The following is a 22,009-nucleotide window of genomic DNA, read 5'->3' as shown; positions in this document are numbered from 1 at the left end:
ATCTGTCGCGATCGCAGCGATCAAAGTTGGGCCAATCAAGACGCGGGGTGAAAGGTTGAAAAGGGTTGTCTTTTGCGACGGAACCCCTAACCTAAATATATTGCAGCTAGGCTCAATATTTACCTTGCGCAATCATCGCGAACCGCTAGACCGCCGTTAACCAGATAATTCATGAACGCCTTCGTCTGAGGCAGATGAATTCTAACATACATTCGGAGCTGATACTCAAGTCTGAGGAGGAGGATATCGAACGACAGGACGACATTGAGGAGGAGAAATTAATAATTAACGCTCATAGCGAATGTAAGACGGAACAAGTACTTGAGATACTCCCGCGCCCGCTGGTTTGTAAACCAGAGAACATCAATGTCGACTGTAAAACCGAACCCATAGAAACCAAGTGGCACTGGGCACCGGGTGCCTGGCAGGATGCCACCAGAACCAGCGCCTTTCAACCCTACAAGGTATTTTCATATGCTCATGTTTTTTTTACTTTCAGCCCTGAAATTCAATTCCGAAAATTTCAACACACCTGTTTCATGAGGTTCGTACTTACTTTCCCATAGCCACCTACTTTGCTAACTAATCTACAGAGAGGCAATACTCAGACTGAGATACCTCAGTTGTATGAAGGAAATGATCTCACTTTTCACACTCTTGCCGGCCAAGGTGAACTTACTCCAAATGACGTTCAACCAGGTACTTGATAATTTGTTTATTTTTTTATTCAGCTCCAGAAAGATGGCACTTACTATCGTTTGATTCTTAGTCAGGTTGCACGCTTCTAATTATCATATACATTGTTTAATCAGGGACTGTAGATGTTCCGGATGAAAAAGGCTTCACTGCACTCATGTGGGCAGCTGGATATGGTCAGTTGGGAAGCGCGAAACAATTGCTGAATGCAGGAGCAGATAAAAACTACCGTGGCGTCAATGGAGAGACAGCCTTGCACTTAGCAGCAGCGTACGGACACCACGACCTTGTTAAACTGCTTTTGAACCACGGAGCTCGCGCTGATCCAAGTGACGAGGTGATTTTCGTAAATTTAGAGAAAATTATTCAGCATGTAAGAAATATCCAACTTGAAGATCGTGTTGTAAGTCTAAGAAACCTTTCAGGAAGGCAACACACCTTTGGTATATGGCGCCCATGGTGATCACCCTCATGTATGCCACGAACTGTTATCGCGAGGTGCTGATGTAACTCATAGAAACGTACATAATGTAACCCCCTATCAAGCAGCGTTGGCAAATAACGCAACTATTGGTAATAACATTATATCCAGTCTTGACTGATATTGTATTTGATCTTGCTTTCGTATTGATATGTCGTCTTGAATATTCAATGCTAGAATCGAAATAATTACATAGGTTGTTTTTGTTAAATTATAGCAAAAGCAGTAATCGAAAACTTTTTAATGCATCAGCTGATGAGCCTACCATCCGACGCGCCAAACTTGTGATCCGGAATTATTGACAAGTCCGTAAACGTTAAAATAACGTACAGTAAATTGTATTACATATTTTATTAGTTTATGTTTATACCTTTCCGGCTGTAATTTGCGATAGTTTATTAAAATATATCGTGCCTGTATAAGGAATATCATGCCAGTGATGAAAATTATTTATTTCTACAATATTCTTTGTCACACTGCGTTACAGGACAAGGTTTGGCTAGCGGCAAACGAAATAGCCGCATAGTAGTATGAAATTCTTCAAAATTGAACTTTGGACATTGACCTATTTTTCTTAATTCTCGGATTTTGTTTGATTAATGTAATGAAAATTGCACTGATTTCAAATAAATTCCGGAGACTGTAACCAATTTTCGAATCCAAGCGCGATTTAAATACAAGTAAACTGTCTCATTCAGATGTTGAGAAGAAAAAATAGTTGCAAATTAATACAAACAACGAATAAAAATGATAAAATCGCGCGTAGCTTGTCCAAATCTGGTAAACCACGTCTTCATTTTGTACACCCGCACGAAATTAGTTCGATACGACAATTGATTGATTCGCTATACCGAATTCTGCTTACCTTTTGCATAATCAACTTGTTTATATTATGTGCATATGACTCTAAACAATTTCATAATTCTCAGTAAAGAATACCGTCTCTACGGAATGCTTGACAGGACTATCATCCTCGACCAGAAGGACTTCATTGACCTGTAAGAAATCACACAGTACAAAGTTTTGATTCGACTTCTGGCAAATACTAATGATTAACCACATAAAGGTCAAATTCTTTACCTTGATGCTTGCGTACGGGGTCTTAGAAGAGAAAGAGATTTGCAGCGGGAAAAAGTCTGCCGGTGTAGAGGAGTGAACCGAAAATTCCATCGATCCCGATTTGCTTGAGGCATCTACCAGAGGTAGCGACCACACCAATGTATTTCGTCGTGCTTCGTGTGTATATTGACCATCGCACTCTCCAACAACAGGAGTGCCCCCAATAGGTAGCGGAATATTTATTTGAACATCGTTCAGCTCGAGATTTTCCTGTTCCAATTCATATTCAATATTCACGTCGCAGTCACCTTCGCCGTTCTCGGATGGCCAGCAATTTACTAGAAGAGAAAATTATATTAATTTCACAGATTCAACTGTTTTGGCAGATGGCAATGTACTTGCTACGAAACTAACTCGAAATTGGCAAAGCTGATTCGTCTTGCGCCTGCAAGCGCCATTTCAACACGCCAACATCTGTGTTCAGAGGGAATGGTTTTGCTGGATTCTTGAGTCCAATCTGGGCTCGTGTCCTGAACAACTCTTTATCGACATTGGGATGTGTTTGGAGTTGCACACCGCGTGTATCTTTGTTCTCTAGCTGCACACGTATGCATCCCCATTTTTCATCTGAAATATGCAGGGTGACCAGTCCGTGGAGCTCTAAATGTTGAACTCCTCCGTCACGGCCCACGCGAACAGTCAAACGCTCCTCCTGTCTCAAGTGCACCCTTCAAAACATATATTCAAAGATTAATCACCCGACTGTTGCGAGTATATGAACTTGAAAAAAGTTTACACGTACGGTTCTGTGTTAATGATTTGTGGTGAAGTGTGCACAGTTTTAACACCAGGAGCAGCCAATGACGCAGTAGTCACGTTCTCTCCCTCTTCTTTCAACTGATCTACAAAAGAGTCAACGTCACGCGATTTCCCAGAGAGCTTCATGGCACGGGGACCAGCAGATGTTGGCTTTCTGCAAATGGGTTGAATTGTTGAGAAAAATAAGAATTGCAGATTTGAATTCGCTAATTGAAGGTATACATACTGTGGTGCAGTATAAGCAGGTTTCACAGGCTCTGGAACGAAATTTGCAGAATCACCGACCGATGGACTGGATGTGAATCCATAGCCACCGCCAAAACCAGGACCCTTGACGCCCCCTTTCTTGTTGGCCTCCATTCTCTGCCTCTGAAGTTCCTTTGCCTTCTCTCTCATTTTGTTCTTGGCTTCTCGTTCCTGAGTCAGCCTAACCGCCTGATAGACTTTTTCTTCATGCGAGTCCATCTCAACGAAAGTTCTGATCTGCGCCAAGTTGACGCTTTCCCTGTATCCTAGGGCTACGATTTCATCAAAGGCAAATATGAGATTGAAAGCATTCTCAGCTATCTCAACTTCTTCCATCGATTTGCAATACTCTGGAATCTTTGAGGCAATAGACAAAAGTACGTATTAGTTGCATAGTAGATACTACTGCTATTTTAAGATAAACCTCGGCTTACCACTCTCGCAAAAAGTCTGAGGGTTTCCAAATCCTCCAAAATATTGCTCGCTTTAGTAGTGATGAGAAGCATATAAAGTTTCTCCAATGGCTGATAAACGTATCGCACTGATTCAGTTTCGACAAACGTGTGCTGTTTGCCGGTGCTCATCAATTTTGGGAAGGCAGCAAGTAGACCCTCTATCCTCGCCTTGGTCATTTCGACGAACTGGCGGGACACGATGGCTAATAAACAATGAATACAGATCAGTTTTTGCTCGTGGTAAAAATGAAGGATTCTTCATGTCAGTAAACAGCGCGTGTTGCAAACTGGCTGATGCAAGTACAGTAAAGTTACTTACTCTTGCCTGCCTTGGTGCAAACTGCAGCAGCGATGAGTACCTGCAACACAAAAAAATAGGTTAATCGTGATCCCAATCCATCTGATAAATCAGATTAGGTGTTAATTAGGAAATTTTCGAAAATCGACAGGAAGGGCGGTCAGCACTTGACAACTTGACATCTGTAGGTGAGTGGGTCGTGGCGTGTGACGGATGACGATGAGCCGCAGGGTAGTCACATTAACCATCTCGTGACAGCCTGGCATTGGTGAGAATTTTTAGCAACGATTAAGACGATCACTCACCATACTGAATATCGGCTTCTCAACGCCCCGTAGCCTGAAATATTCTGAATTTAGCCTGTAACGTGTACGTTAATATCCTTGCAGCTATATTCTACATTACACAAAACATGTACCACGTATACGGATCGCAGTCATTGTTGCCAACTCCAGTACCAACTGCCGTTTACGCGGGCGATACTACTAGCTTTTGAATCGTGTTGTAGTTGGTAATGTTATCGTAACGATTCATGCTGAGGAAAAAGGGGTAAAACCGTTATTACGAGATTTTGGAACTATTTGAAATTCAGTAAACCGTGATGAAACGAAACCTACTCATATTTTGCAATCTTGGTTCCTTCAAAATCATTGTAAAAATAATAAAGTAGGATTTTTTCCCAATGTTTCGTTACGATAACGTTACTAATTTCAACCTCGTGGTTTTGAATATCATTGAACGGCTCTACCTTGAATCGGTGCCGAGATATTCGAGAAATACTCACCTGAAGCGTTTGAAAGAAAAGTTATTACTTATGATTGATTATAGTTGATAGGGTAAGAAACATTAGAGTAAATGAATGAAAATTGTTACATAATCCAGTCTGCGACAAACATTTATATTACCGTAGTGTTATTAGCCTTACAATCACTGACATTTTCACTTGGGATTGAAAAATGTAGTTTTGTGTTTCTTTTTTTAATAATAAATTAGCGATCAAAATATTTGATTGTTACAAAATCGCAAGCACATTCTATAATGCGTGGACAGTATACGGGCAAGTATATCTTAACAAAAACGAAGATCCGGACTACGAAGTAATTGTTTTATAGAGAGAAAAAGAGTTGAAAGTTTTTAACTTATGGTCAATATACAAGAGTCGATATTGTACATACATTCATATATGCATAGATAAGTTTTTGTTTCAGGTAACGTTTAAAAAAATAAAGCACGAATCATCAATGTGGTGTTGGACGTAACAATAAAGGTGACCCTCTAGTTCTCTGTACTGAAGGGAAGCCCGGTGATTAGGAAGAATTAGAGAGACATTCGTTGTCTTAGCGCCGAGTAATCTGACGACATAGTTATATTGAGAGAAAGAGTTATTTGATCCAATGAAAAGTTTTTTTTTGCGAATGACGAAAAACAAATTTTTAACTCGCCCAGCCTTTTGTACTTTCAAAATGAATGAAAAAAAAAAATTTATTAAAAGCAACAAAATGTACAATTTCGCCACCCGCAAAGAAATATTCAATTGGACTAACAATCATTTTTTTCAATGTAAATACATTGTATAATATACCTATTATATGCATACTGTAACATAAATAAGTGCTTATATTCTACCACATGTTAGCCGTACCGAAAAATTGCTCTACAAATATTCTCTATGTACGTATGAATTATGATGCTTATAATAATCCGCTGTTTTTGTACAAGTATATACTGAACTATGATACTATATATATATATATATTCAGAGATGTATACATAATATAATATGATATATAATATTTGCAACTTTACAAATGAAAGCATTCACTGACCGTTATACACATACAAATATCATTTCAGATAAACCAAGTCCCATGATCAGTAGACCATATTCTAGTATATACATAATACCTACACATATGTAGTTTTATAGACAGATTCACTACTGTTAAGTAGAATGTAAACCTGACGGTCTCACCGCGCTGTCGTTCAACTGACATGGTTTTGATTAATCAGAATATAATATTTACGTTTTAGTAGTGGATTATCCTCCCAATTCACATCATCTGATACGTGCGCCAGACTAATTCTTTGATAGTTAGATCTCGTTTGAAATTTTCTGACGACATAACAAGAACATGTACTACATATTCTCGAAAAGTTTAACATTTTTTTTTGAATAAATCACACGTAAAATTTAAAATACGCAGAAAAAATATTGAAACATAAAAAATTTTCAATTCAATCGAATGCGTTTGTATTCGGGCGGGTGGACGGACGTCGCAGATTCTTTTCCGTTATATCTATTATAATGGAAAAAATCAACTGAGTTTCCAATATCAATAATTAACATAGTATACAAATGTCTATCAACGAGCGGCAATAACATTGTATGTAATTAACTTGTATGCACCGTCGCCCGAAAAAACTAAACCATCATTCGCAACACAATGCTGACATGCAAAGTTCAAAACAGTTCTCCACATAATGAATAATAATGATTTCTAATATACAAATATATTTCTCCGTCACTTATCTCCTCAACTTTTCATTAACCTAGCGAAAAATGTATTGCACTTGGGAAGAGCCATAAGATACAAATGTTAATGTATATGTCACAGTATAAAACAGGAAATAAGCATCTCAATAATTCATGTATAAATTGATTCAGTACAAAAATTGGACTACGAGGCATGGCGTTGAATTGTTACTCGTATAATGGAATATTTTCATGGACGTGAGTTATACCTATTTGTTCAGCAAGAATTGTATGCCCCTTAAATGTTAATGCCTTTCTGAGAACTTTGATGTTCGATTAAGACGCTTGATTGTCGAAAAAAGATTGGACAAGATAGTAATGAACAAATATTCAGATGCAATAATAGTCGTGTAGAAATACATATTACCTATATTTGAGCGCAAGACATGCGGCGCTTAAAGACCATACATTATAGACCTAAATTCCGAACGCGAATATCGATATGATACGTCATAGACACAAGAGTATTTTATCAGTGAAGATTCGAAATAAGACGAAACCGGAAAAAGTACGAGTGAACCGCACTCGATAGGTCAATTGATATATTGTAGTAATGAATCACCATTTATCAAAGACCATGTAGGTACTGATAATAAGATATCAAGTTGATGTGACATACTACGAAGAACGTATGATACTGTAAGTGGCTATAAACTAGATAATATTCCGCTACATACTCTGTAAATAAAATAATTGCATTGGTATTGCTCACAAAAAATTATTCAAGCGTCAGATCGATAAGTTGAAAATATATGAGTCTAAACGAAAATAGAGAGAAAAAAATAATCGAAAGACCATCCATTATCTTACCACGTATCTTTGTTATTTGTTTCTAACGGGAATAAGAGTCTCGTAATTGTAATTGTTGTCACTGATTTACAGTTATTTTCAGACTCATTCAGTACAGAGATGCCTCATCTGCCGAAACTGTTAATTCTTCGTCACTCCAGTCACTTACACCAAGTCCCACTGAGCCATGGAAACTTTGCGACCTCAGTACGTGGCTGCAGTAATAAAATGTCCGATTAATAGAAAGTGGCAAAATTGAAATACAATGCCTCACATTTGGAATCCTCTGTTCTTTTGAAATACTTGAATGACATGTTTCAATCTGTGTATTGCTAACCTTGGCGATGAATTCACGTTCGGACTTCTCTTTGTTTGATTAACTTTTCGCCGACCTTCCATTGCCGCTTTCATCGGATCATAGCTCTTTCGGCGCTTCCAGTTCTGCATTTCTACCTCTTTCGAACTTGGGACAGCAGACTTTTTACTATCTTTTCCCTTTGACTGGGTGACCTAAACAACCATACACATACATTTCGTCTATAAAAATGAATAATTCCGTTATACCGCAATTGCTTCCTCTGCCTGATTTCTATGTGTATATGACTTACAGAACCGAATATAGTCAGTCATCTACCGGAAACTGTATTTTAATATGTTAAAACGATTTGCTCACCGCATTGATATTTTTCGGTGCCCGTGTGCTGAATCGACCCGAATCTGTCCTTGCAACAACCTTTGTTGTGTCAACGTTTCCTCTAGCATCCCGTGGTGAAGATTTTGGCTTTGTTAGAGACATTGGTGTTTTTTTATCTCGACTTCCAGTCCGAGTTTTACGTATGCTGCGATAAATTATAATCTTGGCCTAATTAAGTGTCATAGGAGGAATGTCAGAAACGTATAGTTATTTCATAAAAGACTCCAAATGGTACCTAGGGACGATCTTGGAGTGGTTCAAGTTTGCGACAGGCGATTGAATGATCGGAGGACGTGGCTCGTCACTACTTTCGGTATCACTGCCGTGGGAAAGATGCAGCGATCCTCTGTGCGTCGGCCTATGGAGACTACGACTCGTATCCTCGTCACTTTCTCCTCCAGAATCAACCAGAGGTGGATGACGCACAATCATACGTGCTGACATTGCAGACACAACGTTTTCAGTTGCGCGGAGATATGACGAGGTTTCAAAATCGCTGTCACTTCCCTAACAAATTCATGATGATTGTTAGTAAAAAGTTCCGTCACATTCCACAATATCGATTATTAAAAGACCGCGGTATTTTTGACATTCTCTTTTCGACTCACCAACTGAGGGCTTGAAGGGGGAGGAGGTCGAATGTATTCATTGGAATCTGTGAATTCGTTATCATTTTCTGACCATTCGGCAGCGAGTGAAAGAGTTCCCCCTGTGCCGTGAAAACTTGCTGATCTAAGAACAGAGCTTTCGCACCTGTAATGTAACACATATTTATCAAGTTGTTTTCCCATTATTATAGGACCTGCCATTGTGTCATTTCAAATGATGGGTAACTGTCAACTTACCCGTGAGAGCCATCCTCAATACTGGGCTGCTTTTTTGAGGAGTCCATTTTCTTCTTTCCCTCAGCTGCGGCTTTCATTGGATCATAACTTTTGCGTCTCTTCCAATTTTGAAATTCTACTTCTTTCGAAGTCAAGGTCGAATTGCTTCTGCCAGGCTTTTTGTGAGCATCTTTTGTCAGTTTTTGATTCGATCGCAAATGCTGCACCTATGAAGAATGCACGGAAATACGGTGTGAAAATTAAATTTCAAATAATCATTGTTCTGTCACAAATGAATTACATACATTGGATACCAAGTTTTTAAGCAGAGAACTATTTCATCTTACATGATTAACATTTTTCGGCGCCCTAGTACTGATCCTACCACTGTCGGTACGAGACATCGACGGTGCTCTAGGTTTTGGTGGTTCAGGTCTTTTGAATGTATCTTTGCTGTTAAAGACTGTATTTCCAGCAGACCTCCCACGATGATGGTTTGGTGTCTGTCGACTTTGTGTCGAAACCTGGGTTCCCCGTATCTCGCCAACCTGTGCTTTCCTTCGTCGTTCCTCTGGTGTAGTATTCGGCGTTGTTTCATGCTCGCAGTTTAGTCTACAAAAGCGTGTAGTACGAGGGATTCGAAAAGCAATTGTTCAAATAATTACTAGTACAATTCTTCTGTTTCTTACCTAGCTCTCCGTATACTAAACGCTCTGTTCAGTTTTATGCCTGATGAAAGAGGCGGGACAGGTGATTTCAGAACTGGTTTGTCCCCAGCTTCACTACTGCTGTCTGATGCGACGGCAAATTTCCCCGTAATAGCTGCCATTGCCGTTCTATCATTGACTGTATTGTTGTTGTTGTTGTTGTTGTTGAAGCTGCCGCGTCTAGTGAGCAGATTTGTAACTTGCGGATTTCTGACTGATACGGTGCTTGCAGATCTTTGTACATCGTTGCTGCGTCGTGGTACGGGACTATTCTGATGCAAGCTTTGAACAGACGTTAAACAAGATTCTCTACTTCGATCTCGGTAACCAAAGTCCTCCCGATGACCGTAACTTGTTGTGCTCTGAGACTTTCGCAGCATATAGGGACTACAACGAATAAATGGATATGAATAGAATTCAACCTAGTATAGTAACATCTAATTCGCTACAAACAGAAATTACCTGTTTTCCGTGCAGGTAAAATAACCAATATTTTTTGCCTGAGGTGGCGCTTTGGCAAGCTCACTGGTTCTCATTGGTGTAATTTCTTTACGTGACATAATAGGGCTGTTGGTGGTAAGTTTTCCAGTAGGCGTTCTGACCCGTGCTAGAACTGGACTATCGGGATGAACTATGGTGCCATCCAGATAGCTTTTCAAGCTGCTTCTACCAGAAGTGCAGTTGGATTCTGGGGTGTCAGAGGCGTACTCCTTCCTGTCAAGCGAGCTATTACGTCTTCCTAGCTGCAGGCGGGCCAAGACGTGCGTCGGACTTCGCAGAGGTTCTTGTAAAGTGACAATTCGGTCCTTTCTTAGCCTTGTCTCAGATCCAGTGTAGGCTCTCGCGCTACGTCGCCCCTCGGAAATACTGTTTCGTGCAAACATCATGTCGGATAGACTTGCACGACGAGCAGAACCTATCCGCTGCAAACTTTGCGGAGGTGTGTTGTGGCTGCGGCTAGTATCATCATCCGACTCACCCCCTGAATCAACAATAATCCGATCGTTGTGGGGCGACGGCGATGCAGCTGCTGTAGCTTTTGCACGAAGATACGATTCCGTTTCCAAACTGCTGTCACTTTGGTCCTGGAAGAAGCACAGAATACTCAAATATTTGAATACATAATTATCAATTCCATACAAGATTGAAAGACAATCTAATATACATATGTACGAACTTGACGACCCCTGGACAGTCTCCGGGAGCGAGAATGAATCGGCGAGGGTATTTTGGAAGGACTTTGTGGACTTTGTGGTGAGACAAGTCCTTTTGAGATCACATCCATCCCGCCGATTGCAGACGGTAACGAGTTGTGTTCTGCGACCTGTGTTGCCCACTCGGATATCCAATTGTTGTCTCTAGAAATACTCATCTGCAATAAACAATGATAACTGATAATACAAACAATTTATGCAATTATTTATGATTACTCAAATGAAAATTCAGACGAACCTTGAAGCTGTGGACGTACGCCTCAGAGGATTCTTCTTCCGTGAGAACACCGACACCGAATACTCTGTCGATATCCATCCTGGCCTTTTCCTCATCCGTATAATCTTTGTGTATGGTGTAGGTTCCAGCCTCGCTAACGGCACCGTCGGAACCCTCGTCGAAATTGCTTACCTCTAGCGCATCCAAGTTTGTCTGACCATTAACATTATCCATATGAGATCGCCGTCCGCATCCGCGAATTTCACGCTCATCCATATTAGCGTTTTCATAATTAAAAAACCGCTCAGACCCGGAGCTCTCGCTTGATAATTTTTCATCGAGATCCGCAAACCGTTGAAAGCCATTGTCTCGTTCCTCGCGGTGACGGAGGCCCGTAGAATTGTTCACGGAGGTGAAATTCCTCTCGTATCTCATCTCTGTATCGCGCATCGATGGTCGAACCATATCGGTCTTCACAAACTCAGGTTCCCGGTCACGATTCTTGCCGTTCTGATGGAGGCTCGAGTTGTGCGCCGTTACTCTTCTCTTCTGACCGTCGTAGATGTTGTTTGCAGGGTGATGAAGCTCCAGAGACATATCGGCACGATTTGCCCGTCGATTATCTCTAGTCGACCGGACTTTTTCATGGGCGATCAAAATCTCCGACTCCCGGGTCGACTGCTCCGAGTACGATCGAGACATGATCCCCGCGTCGTATTTCTCGGGAACCGCAGGGACTTTCGAAACGGATTTTAGGCCTGAAAAGCGTAAGTTGCTCGTTAAATTAGCCGTGCGGTACTACTCCGACGTGATTGGATCACGAATTGGCTGAGAAATTTACTTATACTCAGCGCCGCGGACATGCACCTGTATCGAACTGAGCTTAAAATACAATCGCGCTCTTCGGCAGGTATGCACAGCGCTCATGCGACTCTACCCACGCGCGTTGCAGTCTATGTATCCACATAACTAGGTATGTAGATATGTGAGTTTGGTTGTACGTGTGTATATTATACGCCTGCATTGTACGACAGTGTGTACGTATACGTTGCCCGCGTACCGACCGCGACGATGTACGAATATCAATAAGCTGTCCACGCATTGGCCGCACCACCACCATTCATGGCGAAGATGACTTCATCGTGATTCACGGTTCGCGATACTGGATTATAGATATATATTCGCATATACGCGGACCCCGTGTCCTGTATATACAATACCATCCTATGTACGCACCGATTGCGTGAAAAGTCACCCGCGCCGCGCGCGGAATCGAAATAAATACCGCAGTGTGTTCAAAAGTACAATTGCATCGGAATTATTCGGCCGGACGAGATAGCGTGCATATATATATATAACGCGTAAAAAAAAAAAAAAAAAAAAAAAATTGCTCAACTCAACTCACCGTCGATTTCGCGTGAAAATATAGACGAGAATTAAAAATATCAAGAGACCTTTTTTGTAGACAATATTATTCTGTACAAAAAAGGTCTCCAGATATTTTGTTCAATTTTGCATATTTTGAGAATTATTGTGGCATCAGACTGCCAAAATTGAAAAATCAAAAATAATCATATTAAACTCAGAGAAAATAAAAGTTTTCATTATTTTTCATTTTCGTGTATGTTTTCACGCGAAATCGACGGTGAGTTAAGTTAAGTATTATTTTTTTAACGTGTTATTTCAATGTAAAAACAAAACTTGAAAGCGGGACGTCTAAATCTTATCCGACCGAGCTCAAATTAGCAGGGGGTTTATTTTTCATCATAAACCACAGTTCTTTTTATTTCTTTTGGGTGAACAATCTTAATATATAAGCTATAGGCATACATACGTGTAACGATTGCAAAGCTACGCAGGTTTGCCATCTATTTTAGAGATTCTTACCCAATTGCTTGAGTTTCCGAGACAATTGGTCGGCTTTGCGCCTAGTGTCGTCCTCCGGATCGCTACTGAAGTAGCCTTCGGAGTGCGCACTTGGAGTCTTTTGTTTCGTCAAGACCGGTGCCTCGGGCGCTTTTTTACTCTTCACCTCGACCTGGTGATAAAAAATTAACATCGTTTATATTTCGTGTCATTCATAGATTCATAAATCGCGCGAACTTCGTTCAGAACAGCGCGCAAACCCCGAGTACGTGCGTATTATAGGTATGTAATACAGAACAATGTCCGGGTGTTTTTTTTTTTTTTTCCAGCAAAGAAACAGCTACGGAGAAAGAAAGTGGAAAAAAAAATCTGTGAAGGAGAGGGAACACGAGTACTCGAGTGCGACGTGAGGTGGGGACTAGAGCTGGAAATACTGAAACGAATTTCTCTATGTAAATAGATGCGTTACGGTGGAGGATTCTCATATTCCGCTACACGTACTCGTACAGAGCACACATGCGAGGCACGTGTAGGCATGAATGTGCTGGAAGCACTTTCGTTCGTTCCGTTACTCTACGCGGCTATCAGATGTTATCGAAAATGAAAGAAGAAATAGAAATTCAAAGGGTTTTTTAGACGGGCACGGATGGAGAGGATGAACGAACAATATGCAGCATAGGAGGTGTGTCAACGTAGGTACATGCGTTATGTACGCACCTTTGATGTTGACGAATTCCGTTTATGCCTGGCGTTGTATCTTTCGAAGAGGTTTCGATATCGCGCGGTGTCGACCTCCTTGTCGTCCCCGAAGTTTATCGTAAATGTCAGGGGTTGCTGGGGTGTAACAGGCCCGCTGATAACCTCCCGCGAATCTCCCGTCTCGTTTTTTGCAGTCAATTTTTCAACGTTTCCCGACGGCTCTTCGCTCGCCGGACTCTCGTCATCTTTGCGGGGGGTTGTCGAATCCTCGGCATTGTCTGCCACAGCCCTGTCCTCCGGTCCGGATAGGGGTACACCTTTCTCGTCCTCGACATCCTCCTCGGGGGTATCCGAGCGCGACGGGGAGGGTCTGCAGATCGCGGGGTCGTTAGCCTCGGCGAATACCTGGGCGTTATCATCCCTCGGTGAGTCGGTGTTCGGGGTTTCCGATTTTTCCGAATTACTCACGCCAGCCGATTTCTCCTCCTCTTCCTCGTTCCAGGTTATCGAAGCGGCCGTTGAAACTGGGCTGCTGTCATTCTCCCGTTTTGATTTTTCTACCACCTCCATGGTCATAACCGCAAAAGTGACTCAATGCTCAACCGCGAAACGCACCATCGCCACTGTCTCTAAACGCATTCCGTCTCACCCCGCCAGTCACATTTTACATACCGACAACCAATCGAGGGTTGCAACCGAAAGTTATTGATAGTTTTTCTCGACATACGCGCAAGGAGCTTCTTCGATGCGACGGATGCCGTCTACGCCATTTACGATACGATCGTCATTTGTCAACACTGGCTGCGCCCCCTGCTGTCTGCTGGCGGCAACCCGGCGAACAGGTTCCGGGGTCTACTTCACACGTTAATACGGCCGAAGTAGGCCCCTGGAACATTTGCGATTAGCAAAAATCCACCTGGCGCATCGCATCGACGACCGTGACTCGTACCAAGCACGTAGATATTCGACTAGATGGAGTAGTCGTTCAGTGATTAAAAGTCACCTCGCGGTTTCAGGTGTAAACTAAGGGCGCGTCAAATGAGTAATCGTAGTCGTAATTTGATCATTCATAATTGTTACTATTGTCAGTTTCAAGGACTCTGGATGCAGTCTGCAATGATGCCGCGTTAAGTGCAACGAGGCGATTAGTTTCTATTTTATCAGTGTAATAATACGCCGTAAATGATTTACACATTGACGGCTATATTCGTACGCGATTACGAGAACTGCGCGTAGCTTATATCAATTTGCGTAGCTCGGATGTCCAGTATAACTCGCCGAAAGAAACCTAATCGATTCTGTTAAAAAATAACATGTCAAATACGCCCTGGAACTAATCCGTCGACTTGGCTGCGGTCTTTTTGTTCGTTATCCGTGTATCGTTGATATTATCTTAGTTATGACAGGGTGTTGTTCACATCACAGATGATGGAGTTACAGGAGGCACGACCTCTGATAAGAGACTCTGACCTAACCCTTCAACCTCGCAGTGCTCCACGTTACAAAGTCTGGCTTCCCCTTGCTACGCAGCAGGTAATACTTGCAAAACGCAATCAATTTTGTACTCCACAAATATCACACTGCGATGCTTCGTGCTACCATAAAACACATCGATTAATCCAATTATAGCTCCGTCTCAGGAACTTGATACAAGTTATTGGTTACAATTTAAAAATTGAGAATTCGTCGACCGACTGCAAAGAATGGTTCTACTATACTCTTCATCGCACAAACATGTCATCGCCTCTATACACAAGCGAGCCGATTGACAATACCTGTCCAAAATGGGCTGGCCTAGATGTTCCCGTACTACACGCGACAGGACACTCAGCTGCGAGCGGTGAGCGCAAAACTATGTTAGTACGGTAGCCGCAATACAGTGGCGGGCGTTATAAGCTTCTGTTTTATGGGTACTTATGTCAGAAATAATCAGCCAACACATGTAATAAGTTTCGTTATCTTTTCCTGAATCTAGACATAGTACTCAGACTTTGGAGGAAAACTGATATGCAAGGCACGAATACCGATGTGACTATACTAGCGTGTGGGTTGTCGCTTACGGGTCTGGTGTATCTCGGTACAAAACTTCCGAGTAACTTGGATAGTTGTATGAAGGATAATTCGCTGATATTTCACCTTCAAGGCGGGTATTTTACCCCACCGTGCTGTTGCCTGAATCCCCCAGAGTTAAAGCGATACATTGCCATAAGTGTCCAGGCTGCAGATGTGAGGGACAGCTACACGGTTAACAAGTTATGCAGCTTGAGAAGTAAGATGCAGGCGCTTAAGCAGCAGTCAGAAGCTGCGCGTGCACTGAGGGATAGAATTGCGCTTGGGTACGAATCTCAAAATCAAGTGGTCTATCCTCAGTCTACGCTTAACAGGCTATTACAACCGAAACAAGCAAACAGAAAAAAGAGAGCTGAGAGTCTGAGGATAAGAAAAGAACTGGAGGTCGCTAGATTCAGGACAAAACTATTGGACCAGGAAAGGATAAAAAAAGTTGGAGAGATAAGGACCCTGAACCAGGTGCATACCAGCATAGCCGAGGAGAATCAAGATCATGGTAAGCGTTGCTTGGATGAACAAAATTCTTATTAACAATTCGTTATCTGAGCTTGAATGTATGGCAGGATTTAAAAATTGGGTGCATTTATACACTATAGGTTCAGATCTGATGGAAAAGTATAGGGAGTTGAACAGAGATATTGAACGACTCCGCGAGTGGCGCCAAAGTCAGACGGAAACCAGAGAAGCTTATGCGTATACAACTACGCGGCTCGCTCACCGTCGAATGCAGCTCATATCTGAACTTGGCCTCATCTATCCCATATCTCGAGTACGAATACGCCCACGGATTATTAGATAATTGTAAAAACCCGTGATACAACAGAGAACGTAAAAATAGTCATGCAATTTACATTTGTGTGTGTTTTGCAATTATTTAAAACCGTTCTTCACGTCAATCGTTTCTAATCGTAGCTAGAGGATGATAGATACATGATAAACAACGTCCATCTACCAGATAGCGAAGAGCTGGATTCCTGCAAAGACACGCAAGTAGCTGTGGCTCTCGGATCAGTTGCTCATACGACACAAATGATCGCTAACTTCCTGAACATCCCTACGAGATATCCGATTATTCACTGCGCATCCAGAAGTAAAGTCATTGACCACATCACGGAAAACATACCTGATAAAGACAGACAGTACGTAACATTAAGTCTTATCATTCTTCACTTTGTACTCTTTCTATAATTGATCTCAAATACATTTAGATTTCCGTTATTTGCTCGAGGGAAAGACAAGCTGCAATTCCATTATGCAGTCTACCTGTTGAATAAAAATATAGCACAGCTGAGATGGTACTGTGGACTTCCTACTGTGGATCTTCGAGCTACTCTTCCTAATCTCGCATCGTTGATCAGTATAAAGCCGAATCAACCGTGAGTACTAGATTTCTTACGAATGTATAGACCAAGAATATTGAAAATTCAATATGGGTTTCAATTATGTGTGTTTTAGCTTGGATGGGTCGAAGAGAACGTTTTCCGGGTCATCGTTGGATACAGATCACAGTAGTATGGGAAAATACAAATCTCTGGCACCGCCACAACCACTGTCGACGCATCTGCCTGTTCAGAAAGTTGTATTTGAGAAGTGTCACAAGCAATCGCGATCAATCGGTCGATCTAAGAGCACCAGGTGCTCACTGGGAGCGTCCTTAGATCAAGGCTTGGATAATCAAGCACAGCCATCAACTCTTGGTAACAATACTAAGCGAATTTGCAAGTCTGAGGATGAGGCGATTGATGACATGCCTTTATCTTTATCGAAAAATATTCCTACAGACGGAAGTGGTGAGACCGCAGGTCCTTTGACAGCCAAAAGCAATGATACCATAATTCGAAGTCAATCTAAACAGGGCCAGGGTCCTTTACTAAGAGAAGCTGTTGCTTCCGTTGTGGTTCCGTTAGAAAGCAATATAGAAATCACTGTACCGATATCTGTAACAGAGAGAAAATCCACTTCTGGATCTGATCCCGTTGAGAATTCCAGACACCGAAGTTCAAACTCTGTAAGTAGCTGTGAAATGGCGCTTTGTATCGGACAACTGGAGGGTGACGAATTTAAGTGTGACTTAGATGGCGATGAGGAAACGTTTTTACACATTGAAAGGATGGGGTTACGCGATGAAGTAGACGTGGCAACAAGTAGTGCGAATGGTTCCAGTACCGAAACAGTAGAGAGACACTTGGAAGTTAATAAAAACGACGTAACGACAGAACGAGAGCAACGATCCGCCACAGATGGGTCTAAACCTGCTCCCGCGGCGCTTGACTCGTGCTTTTTTATGGACGACGCCATGGACTACGCCAGTAGAGTTCGAGAACAGAAACAACGCACGGGTTCGGTTTGTAGTTTTCCGGAAGAATATTTAATAACGGAAAAAATTCCGCGGCGAAAGCGATACGACTCCGAATCAAGGTAGTGATCATTCAGTGATTAACTTATTCTGCGTCTGACTGTACCTTCCACTCTGTCACACAGCTTAAAAATCCTTCTTTGCCTTTGTTACAGGGAAGAAGGCCTGGAGACGCAAAGATTTCTCGAAAATTGGCGAAACAGTGAGTCCACAGCGCACTGCTCAGACGAGCAGCTGCAACAAGACCAGTACAATTCAGTTGTAAGTTGCGAATTATACATCTGGCATAACCGAGGCATGTAGTACTTTGTAATCAACATATATTATAGCTCTATACCTATTTTAATTTAGCCAACTAACGAATCGATGGTGTCGACGCCGCCTACGTTATTCAAGTCATCGAGAAATTGCACGGAGCCCGATGACTCGCGAACATCATCGGAATACATCGATTCGATGAGAAGGAGTTCCGAAAACGTTTTCGCACGAACTGAGGCATTGGCCAACAAACGTACCAGTTTCAAAGTAATGAGACCACGCCAATAGCAAACTTGGAACGTAGAGAACGTAAATCGGGTGAGAAGAGTAGACGACGTAATCGGATGTTTTGCAAAACCGTTGCTTTCAAAGAATAAATTTTCATACAAATTGTAGAAACGCTCTTGCCATTTAACGAATCCGTGCCAGAAAGGGGAAAAGGACATAGAAGCGTTTGGCACAACGAAACTCAATAACAATCTGTGATACAACAAATAGCAAAGTTTCAGTTACGATTAGGGGTTTTTGCTATTTTTGAAGGAAACGCGAGAAGAGGATTAACAAATCTAGGGATATTGCCTTGCTATATTTAATACGTATCAGCATCACAGCAAGCTTTGCACGTTGAAACGACTTCTTGCATTAAATTAAAATATTTGAATGGGATTTCGCGACTCTGGCCTGCCCCTTGTGAAGAACGTCTATGTATAAGGGAACACGTACTTTGATTTGAACTTAACCTGAAATTCCATACCGAGGTAAATCGCTGTAGCCTGAACCTCATCAGAGATCCTCACTCTCCATACAGAGAGAACCTGCAATGTATTTATTAGAATGTAAGATCGATTATTAATCGAACAGTTGCATTACCACATTGTATGTACATTATAAAATAATGAAGTTAGTTTATTGGAGAATGTTTTATTGCTTACTTTTAACCTTGAATCATCTTCATAAAATATAATTGAAACTAGTCGTTGAAAGAGATATTAACAAACGGAACTAAGAATTATCTTCGAGGGATCGATTACCGCATGCATTTCTCAGTCCATGTAAATTGGTACAAATACCGACTAGAAATTACCCGATAACTAACCAAAGTTCATTGAATACTTCATAGTTGCACGCGTGTTTGCCTACAGGTATCCGTAGGCTGAGATTATCTTGTTAAACCTACCATTTAAAAATAAATTTAGAGTACAACTCTGCAGTGAGATCACTTTCGTCAGTCAGTAAAGTATCTCGAGAGGAAATCCATTCACAGTTGTATCGGCAGTCAGGAGAGTCAAAGCTTTCTAAAACTTGACCCTTATTTGCAGTTAGTAGATTAGTTTCCATCATTAAAAATATTTACGCAACTTCAAAGTAAAACTTTGGATTCCATTCATAATGCTAACGCAACAGTTGGTTTACATGGATTCCTTCTCTGTGATACCAGTCAGTTCACTGCTCACTCTCCACAACCGTTCTGCAACTGCTGAATCTAGTGCGTTCTTTGGCTCGTACATTTTACAGTCACGGTAAACGTGTCCGCTTTCATTGTTCAGAGATTCCTCAGTAGCGCAATGAAGCACGGTCTGGGCACCCTACAGAATGCAAACATGTCTGGTTAATATTAAATCTTTTATTCATCAATTTTTCACGCATATGCTGTAGGCATGCAATCACGTGTAAAAATACCTGATTTGCCGTGCGAAGAAACATCAAAGCAACCGGAGAGAACAGTATGTAATGGAACCAACTTCGTTTAACACTTCTGAAGAGCCCGGTGTATGTGAATCCTGGGCATACGGAATAAACCTGGACACCCGTACCTTCCGTTCGTTTTGCAAGTTCAGTCGCAAAATAGACGTTTGCCAATTTCGAATTGTTATAAGCTGGATTCATTCGCCCCTTTATAGGTAGACCCTTTTCTCCATTCAAATTAGAGAAATCAATTTGACCTGATTCCAACAGCTTTGAAGTCAACACGACGATTCTATTAGGATTTAGGGGGAGAAAAATTATATATCAAAGTCTTAACAAACAGTTCACCGTTCGAGTTTACTCGGCAATAATTTGAGTATAGAGGGGAACACTTGCCTGCTAGGTGAACTTTCCTTCAGCCTATCGAGAAGTAGATTTGTGAGCAGGAAATGTCCCAAGTGATTAACGCCAAAGTGAATTTCAAAACCATCTTTGGTGACACAGCGATCCTTGATGGGTGCGTAAACCCCAGCATTGTTTATCAGCACATGAATCTCTGAAAATGTTTTCAATACCTCGAGGGCAAAGTGTCTGATAGAAGCGAACGACGCCAAGTCCAACTCCATGGGTATCTATGGGAAACATTATCGTCGTATAACCGAGCGATCTAAATATAGAATAAGAAAATAGTGGGACTGTCCAACACCTGCTCACCAATTCACCGGTAACTACATCCTTGCGAATATCCGCGATAGCGTTTCTGGCGCTGTGGAGATCCCGACAGGCCATGATAATCACTGCTTTCCTCCGTGCCAGCTCTCTCACGGTCTCTTTACCTATCCCAGAGTTTGCCCCGGTGACAAGGAAGACACGTCCCTGCAACGGAGTCCGACTCTTACACTTGCCCCAGGAGGACTCGCGACATTTTCGCAGAAGACCGATGACAAGGATGACAGGAAATATCAGGTAGCACAGCGAGGAAACCATCTCGACCAGCGACTATGTGCTTTTGGATAAGTTTTATAGGTTCTTTTCGACTTCGGGGAAGGTCCGTAGCATAATGTGTTTTGTATCGTTGCACTGTGGATCTCGGGCGCGGATGTTACACGATTTTGCAAAGGTACGAGTTTTTCTTTCGCGTCGTAGTTTTAGGTACGCCGTAGATAGTTTTGCTGCTCGAGTTGGAGTGAGTCACGAATGTAGGTGTTGTTTTTCACCGCGACACCCGCCGGTACAAGTGATCGTGATTCGGTGGAATTCGGTGCAATCGGTGCGCTATATCGGAGTCGAGTAGAGTCGAGTAGCTCGAAATTCGAGCGGAATCGAGGGGTGTCGACAATCGTTTGGGCTGATAACAGGTCCCTGTGCGTTGTAATTTTCGTGTCATTGCTCTGACCACCTATGGCCGCAAATGCATGATCTACATCACTGAAACGTACCGTAGAACTACGTTTTAGTGGTCGGCACACTACGATGACGGAGTGCGGAGGTAAGAAGAACAATGTCGTATGGGATATTAAACTGGAAAAGTGTCTGCGACAAAGCAGCAAATCGTGGTTCAATGAGTCATTCCCACGATGGATTTAATAAATGAAAGAAATAACTTTATTTAATTGGGACTTGAAAATGTCATTCAACAAGTTTTTTGAAAACAGCGTATCTTTCTCCGTTTGAATCTGTTCTACTCTAAGAATTCTTGGCGCTTTCTTTTAAGCGTGTCTCTTTTACCGCAGCAACGTCATCTGATATATACTCTACTTTACGTCCACTTTTTATACAGGGACATAGTCCTCCTTACCTCTGCCCTCCACAGCTATGATCATGCATGTAGCTGACATAATATGGAAGAGTGGATGGACGGATAGATAGATAAAAAGTTTTAATCGGATCGTGTCCTTTTAAAATCCGCGTAAAAAAAAGTTTAAATCGACGTGGTTTTTTTTTCTATCATATCCTTATACCAGTGCCTTAAGGTAGCCGTACTTCTTTTGTAATGGCATTAACATTAATCATGCGTATAGTTGTTAATGACGGGTGATTTT

At 41.8% G+C, this 22,009-nt stretch overlaps 5 protein-coding genes across 15 annotated transcripts; 2 read left to right on the top strand and 3 right to left on the bottom strand.

The window, feature by feature from the left end:
• The first annotated feature begins 191 nt into the window (after nt 1–191).
• Nucleotides 192–1,876, top strand: LOC124186663 (DNA-binding protein RFXANK-like). Its single transcript, XM_046578546.1, has 5 exons — nt 192–464; nt 567–699; nt 813–1,033; nt 1,122–1,269; nt 1,395–1,876. The coding sequence occupies exons 1-5, from the start codon at nt 195–197 to the stop codon at nt 1,463–1,465; spliced, it is 843 nt and encodes a 280-aa protein (XP_046434502.1). The 5' UTR covers nt 192–194; the 3' UTR covers nt 1,466–1,876.
• Nucleotides 1,595–4,510, bottom strand: LOC124186659 (coatomer subunit delta). Of its 2 annotated transcripts, XM_046578537.1 has the most exons (8): nt 4,360–4,510; nt 4,076–4,115; nt 3,736–3,959; nt 3,282–3,658; nt 3,039–3,209; nt 2,651–2,964; nt 2,258–2,574; nt 1,595–2,173 (listed from the first exon to the last, which is right to left on the bottom strand). In XM_046578537.1, exons 1-8 carry the CDS (start codon nt 4,360–4,362, stop codon nt 2,084–2,086), a joined length of 1,536 nt encoding a protein of 511 aa, XP_046434493.1. In that variant the 5' UTR covers nt 4,363–4,510; the 3' UTR covers nt 1,595–2,083. The 2 variants fall into 2 exon arrangements, with proteins under 2 accessions (XP_046434493.1, XP_046434492.1); XM_046578536.1 differs by having other exon boundaries at nt 3,039–3,658.
• Nucleotides 4,511–5,386: 876 nt separating this feature from the next.
• Nucleotides 5,387–14,364, bottom strand: LOC124185941. Of its 3 annotated transcripts, XR_006871507.1 has the most exons (14): nt 13,616–14,364; nt 12,920–13,070; nt 11,054–11,790; nt 10,779–10,973; nt 10,064–10,686; nt 9,584–9,988; nt 9,242–9,506; nt 8,916–9,121; nt 8,679–8,823; nt 8,306–8,577; nt 8,050–8,215; nt 7,714–7,886; nt 7,398–7,591; nt 5,387–6,351 (listed from the first exon to the last, which is right to left on the bottom strand). XR_006871507.1 is itself a non-coding variant. In XM_046577185.1 (13 exons), the coding sequence occupies exons 1-13, from the start codon at nt 14,171–14,173 to the stop codon at nt 7,486–7,488; spliced, it is 4,002 nt and encodes a 1,333-aa protein (XP_046433141.1). In that variant the 5' UTR covers nt 14,174–14,364; the 3' UTR covers nt 5,387–7,485. The 3 variants fall into 3 exon arrangements, 2 of the variants coding, with proteins under 2 accessions (XP_046433141.1, XP_046433142.1); XM_046577185.1 differs by having other exon boundaries at nt 5,387–7,591; XM_046577186.1 differs by lacking the exons at nt 12,920–13,070; nt 13,616–14,364 and adding an exon at nt 11,874–11,965 and having other exon boundaries at nt 5,387–7,591.
• On the top strand, nt 13,552–19,198 carry LOC124185942 (UV radiation resistance-associated gene protein). Of its 8 annotated transcripts, none has more exons than XM_046577193.1 (11): nt 13,552–13,590; nt 15,023–15,130; nt 15,227–15,437; nt 15,573–16,163; nt 16,264–16,436; nt 16,580–16,806; nt 16,876–17,043; nt 17,123–17,364; nt 17,449–18,085; nt 18,179–18,284; nt 18,375–19,198. In XM_046577193.1, exons 1-11 carry the CDS (start codon nt 13,567–13,569, stop codon nt 18,567–18,569), a joined length of 2,682 nt encoding a protein of 893 aa, XP_046433149.1. In that variant the 5' UTR covers nt 13,552–13,566; the 3' UTR covers nt 18,570–19,198. The 8 variants fall into 8 exon arrangements, with proteins under 8 accessions (XP_046433149.1, XP_046433144.1, XP_046433143.1 ...); XM_046577188.1 differs by having other exon boundaries at nt 17,123–18,085; nt 18,375–18,599; nt 18,678–19,198; XM_046577187.1 differs by having other exon boundaries at nt 17,123–18,085.
• LOC124185944 (retinol dehydrogenase 12-like) lies at nt 19,183–21,336 on the bottom strand. Its single transcript, XM_046577196.1, has 4 exons — nt 20,682–21,336; nt 20,364–20,599; nt 19,962–20,259; nt 19,183–19,867 (listed from the first exon to the last, which is right to left on the bottom strand). Exons 1-4 carry the CDS (start codon nt 20,952–20,954, stop codon nt 19,691–19,693), a joined length of 984 nt encoding a protein of 327 aa, XP_046433152.1. The 5' UTR covers nt 20,955–21,336; the 3' UTR covers nt 19,183–19,690.
• Nucleotides 21,337–22,009: the final 673 nt, after the last annotated feature.

The sequence above is a fragment of the Neodiprion fabricii genome, chromosome 7, assembly GCF_021155785.1.
Source record: "Neodiprion fabricii isolate iyNeoFabr1 chromosome 7, iyNeoFabr1.1, whole genome shotgun sequence".
NCBI lineage: Eukaryota > Metazoa > Arthropoda > Insecta > Hymenoptera > Diprionidae > Neodiprion > Neodiprion fabricii.
This window is presented reverse-complemented; position numbering and strand designations above follow the sequence as displayed.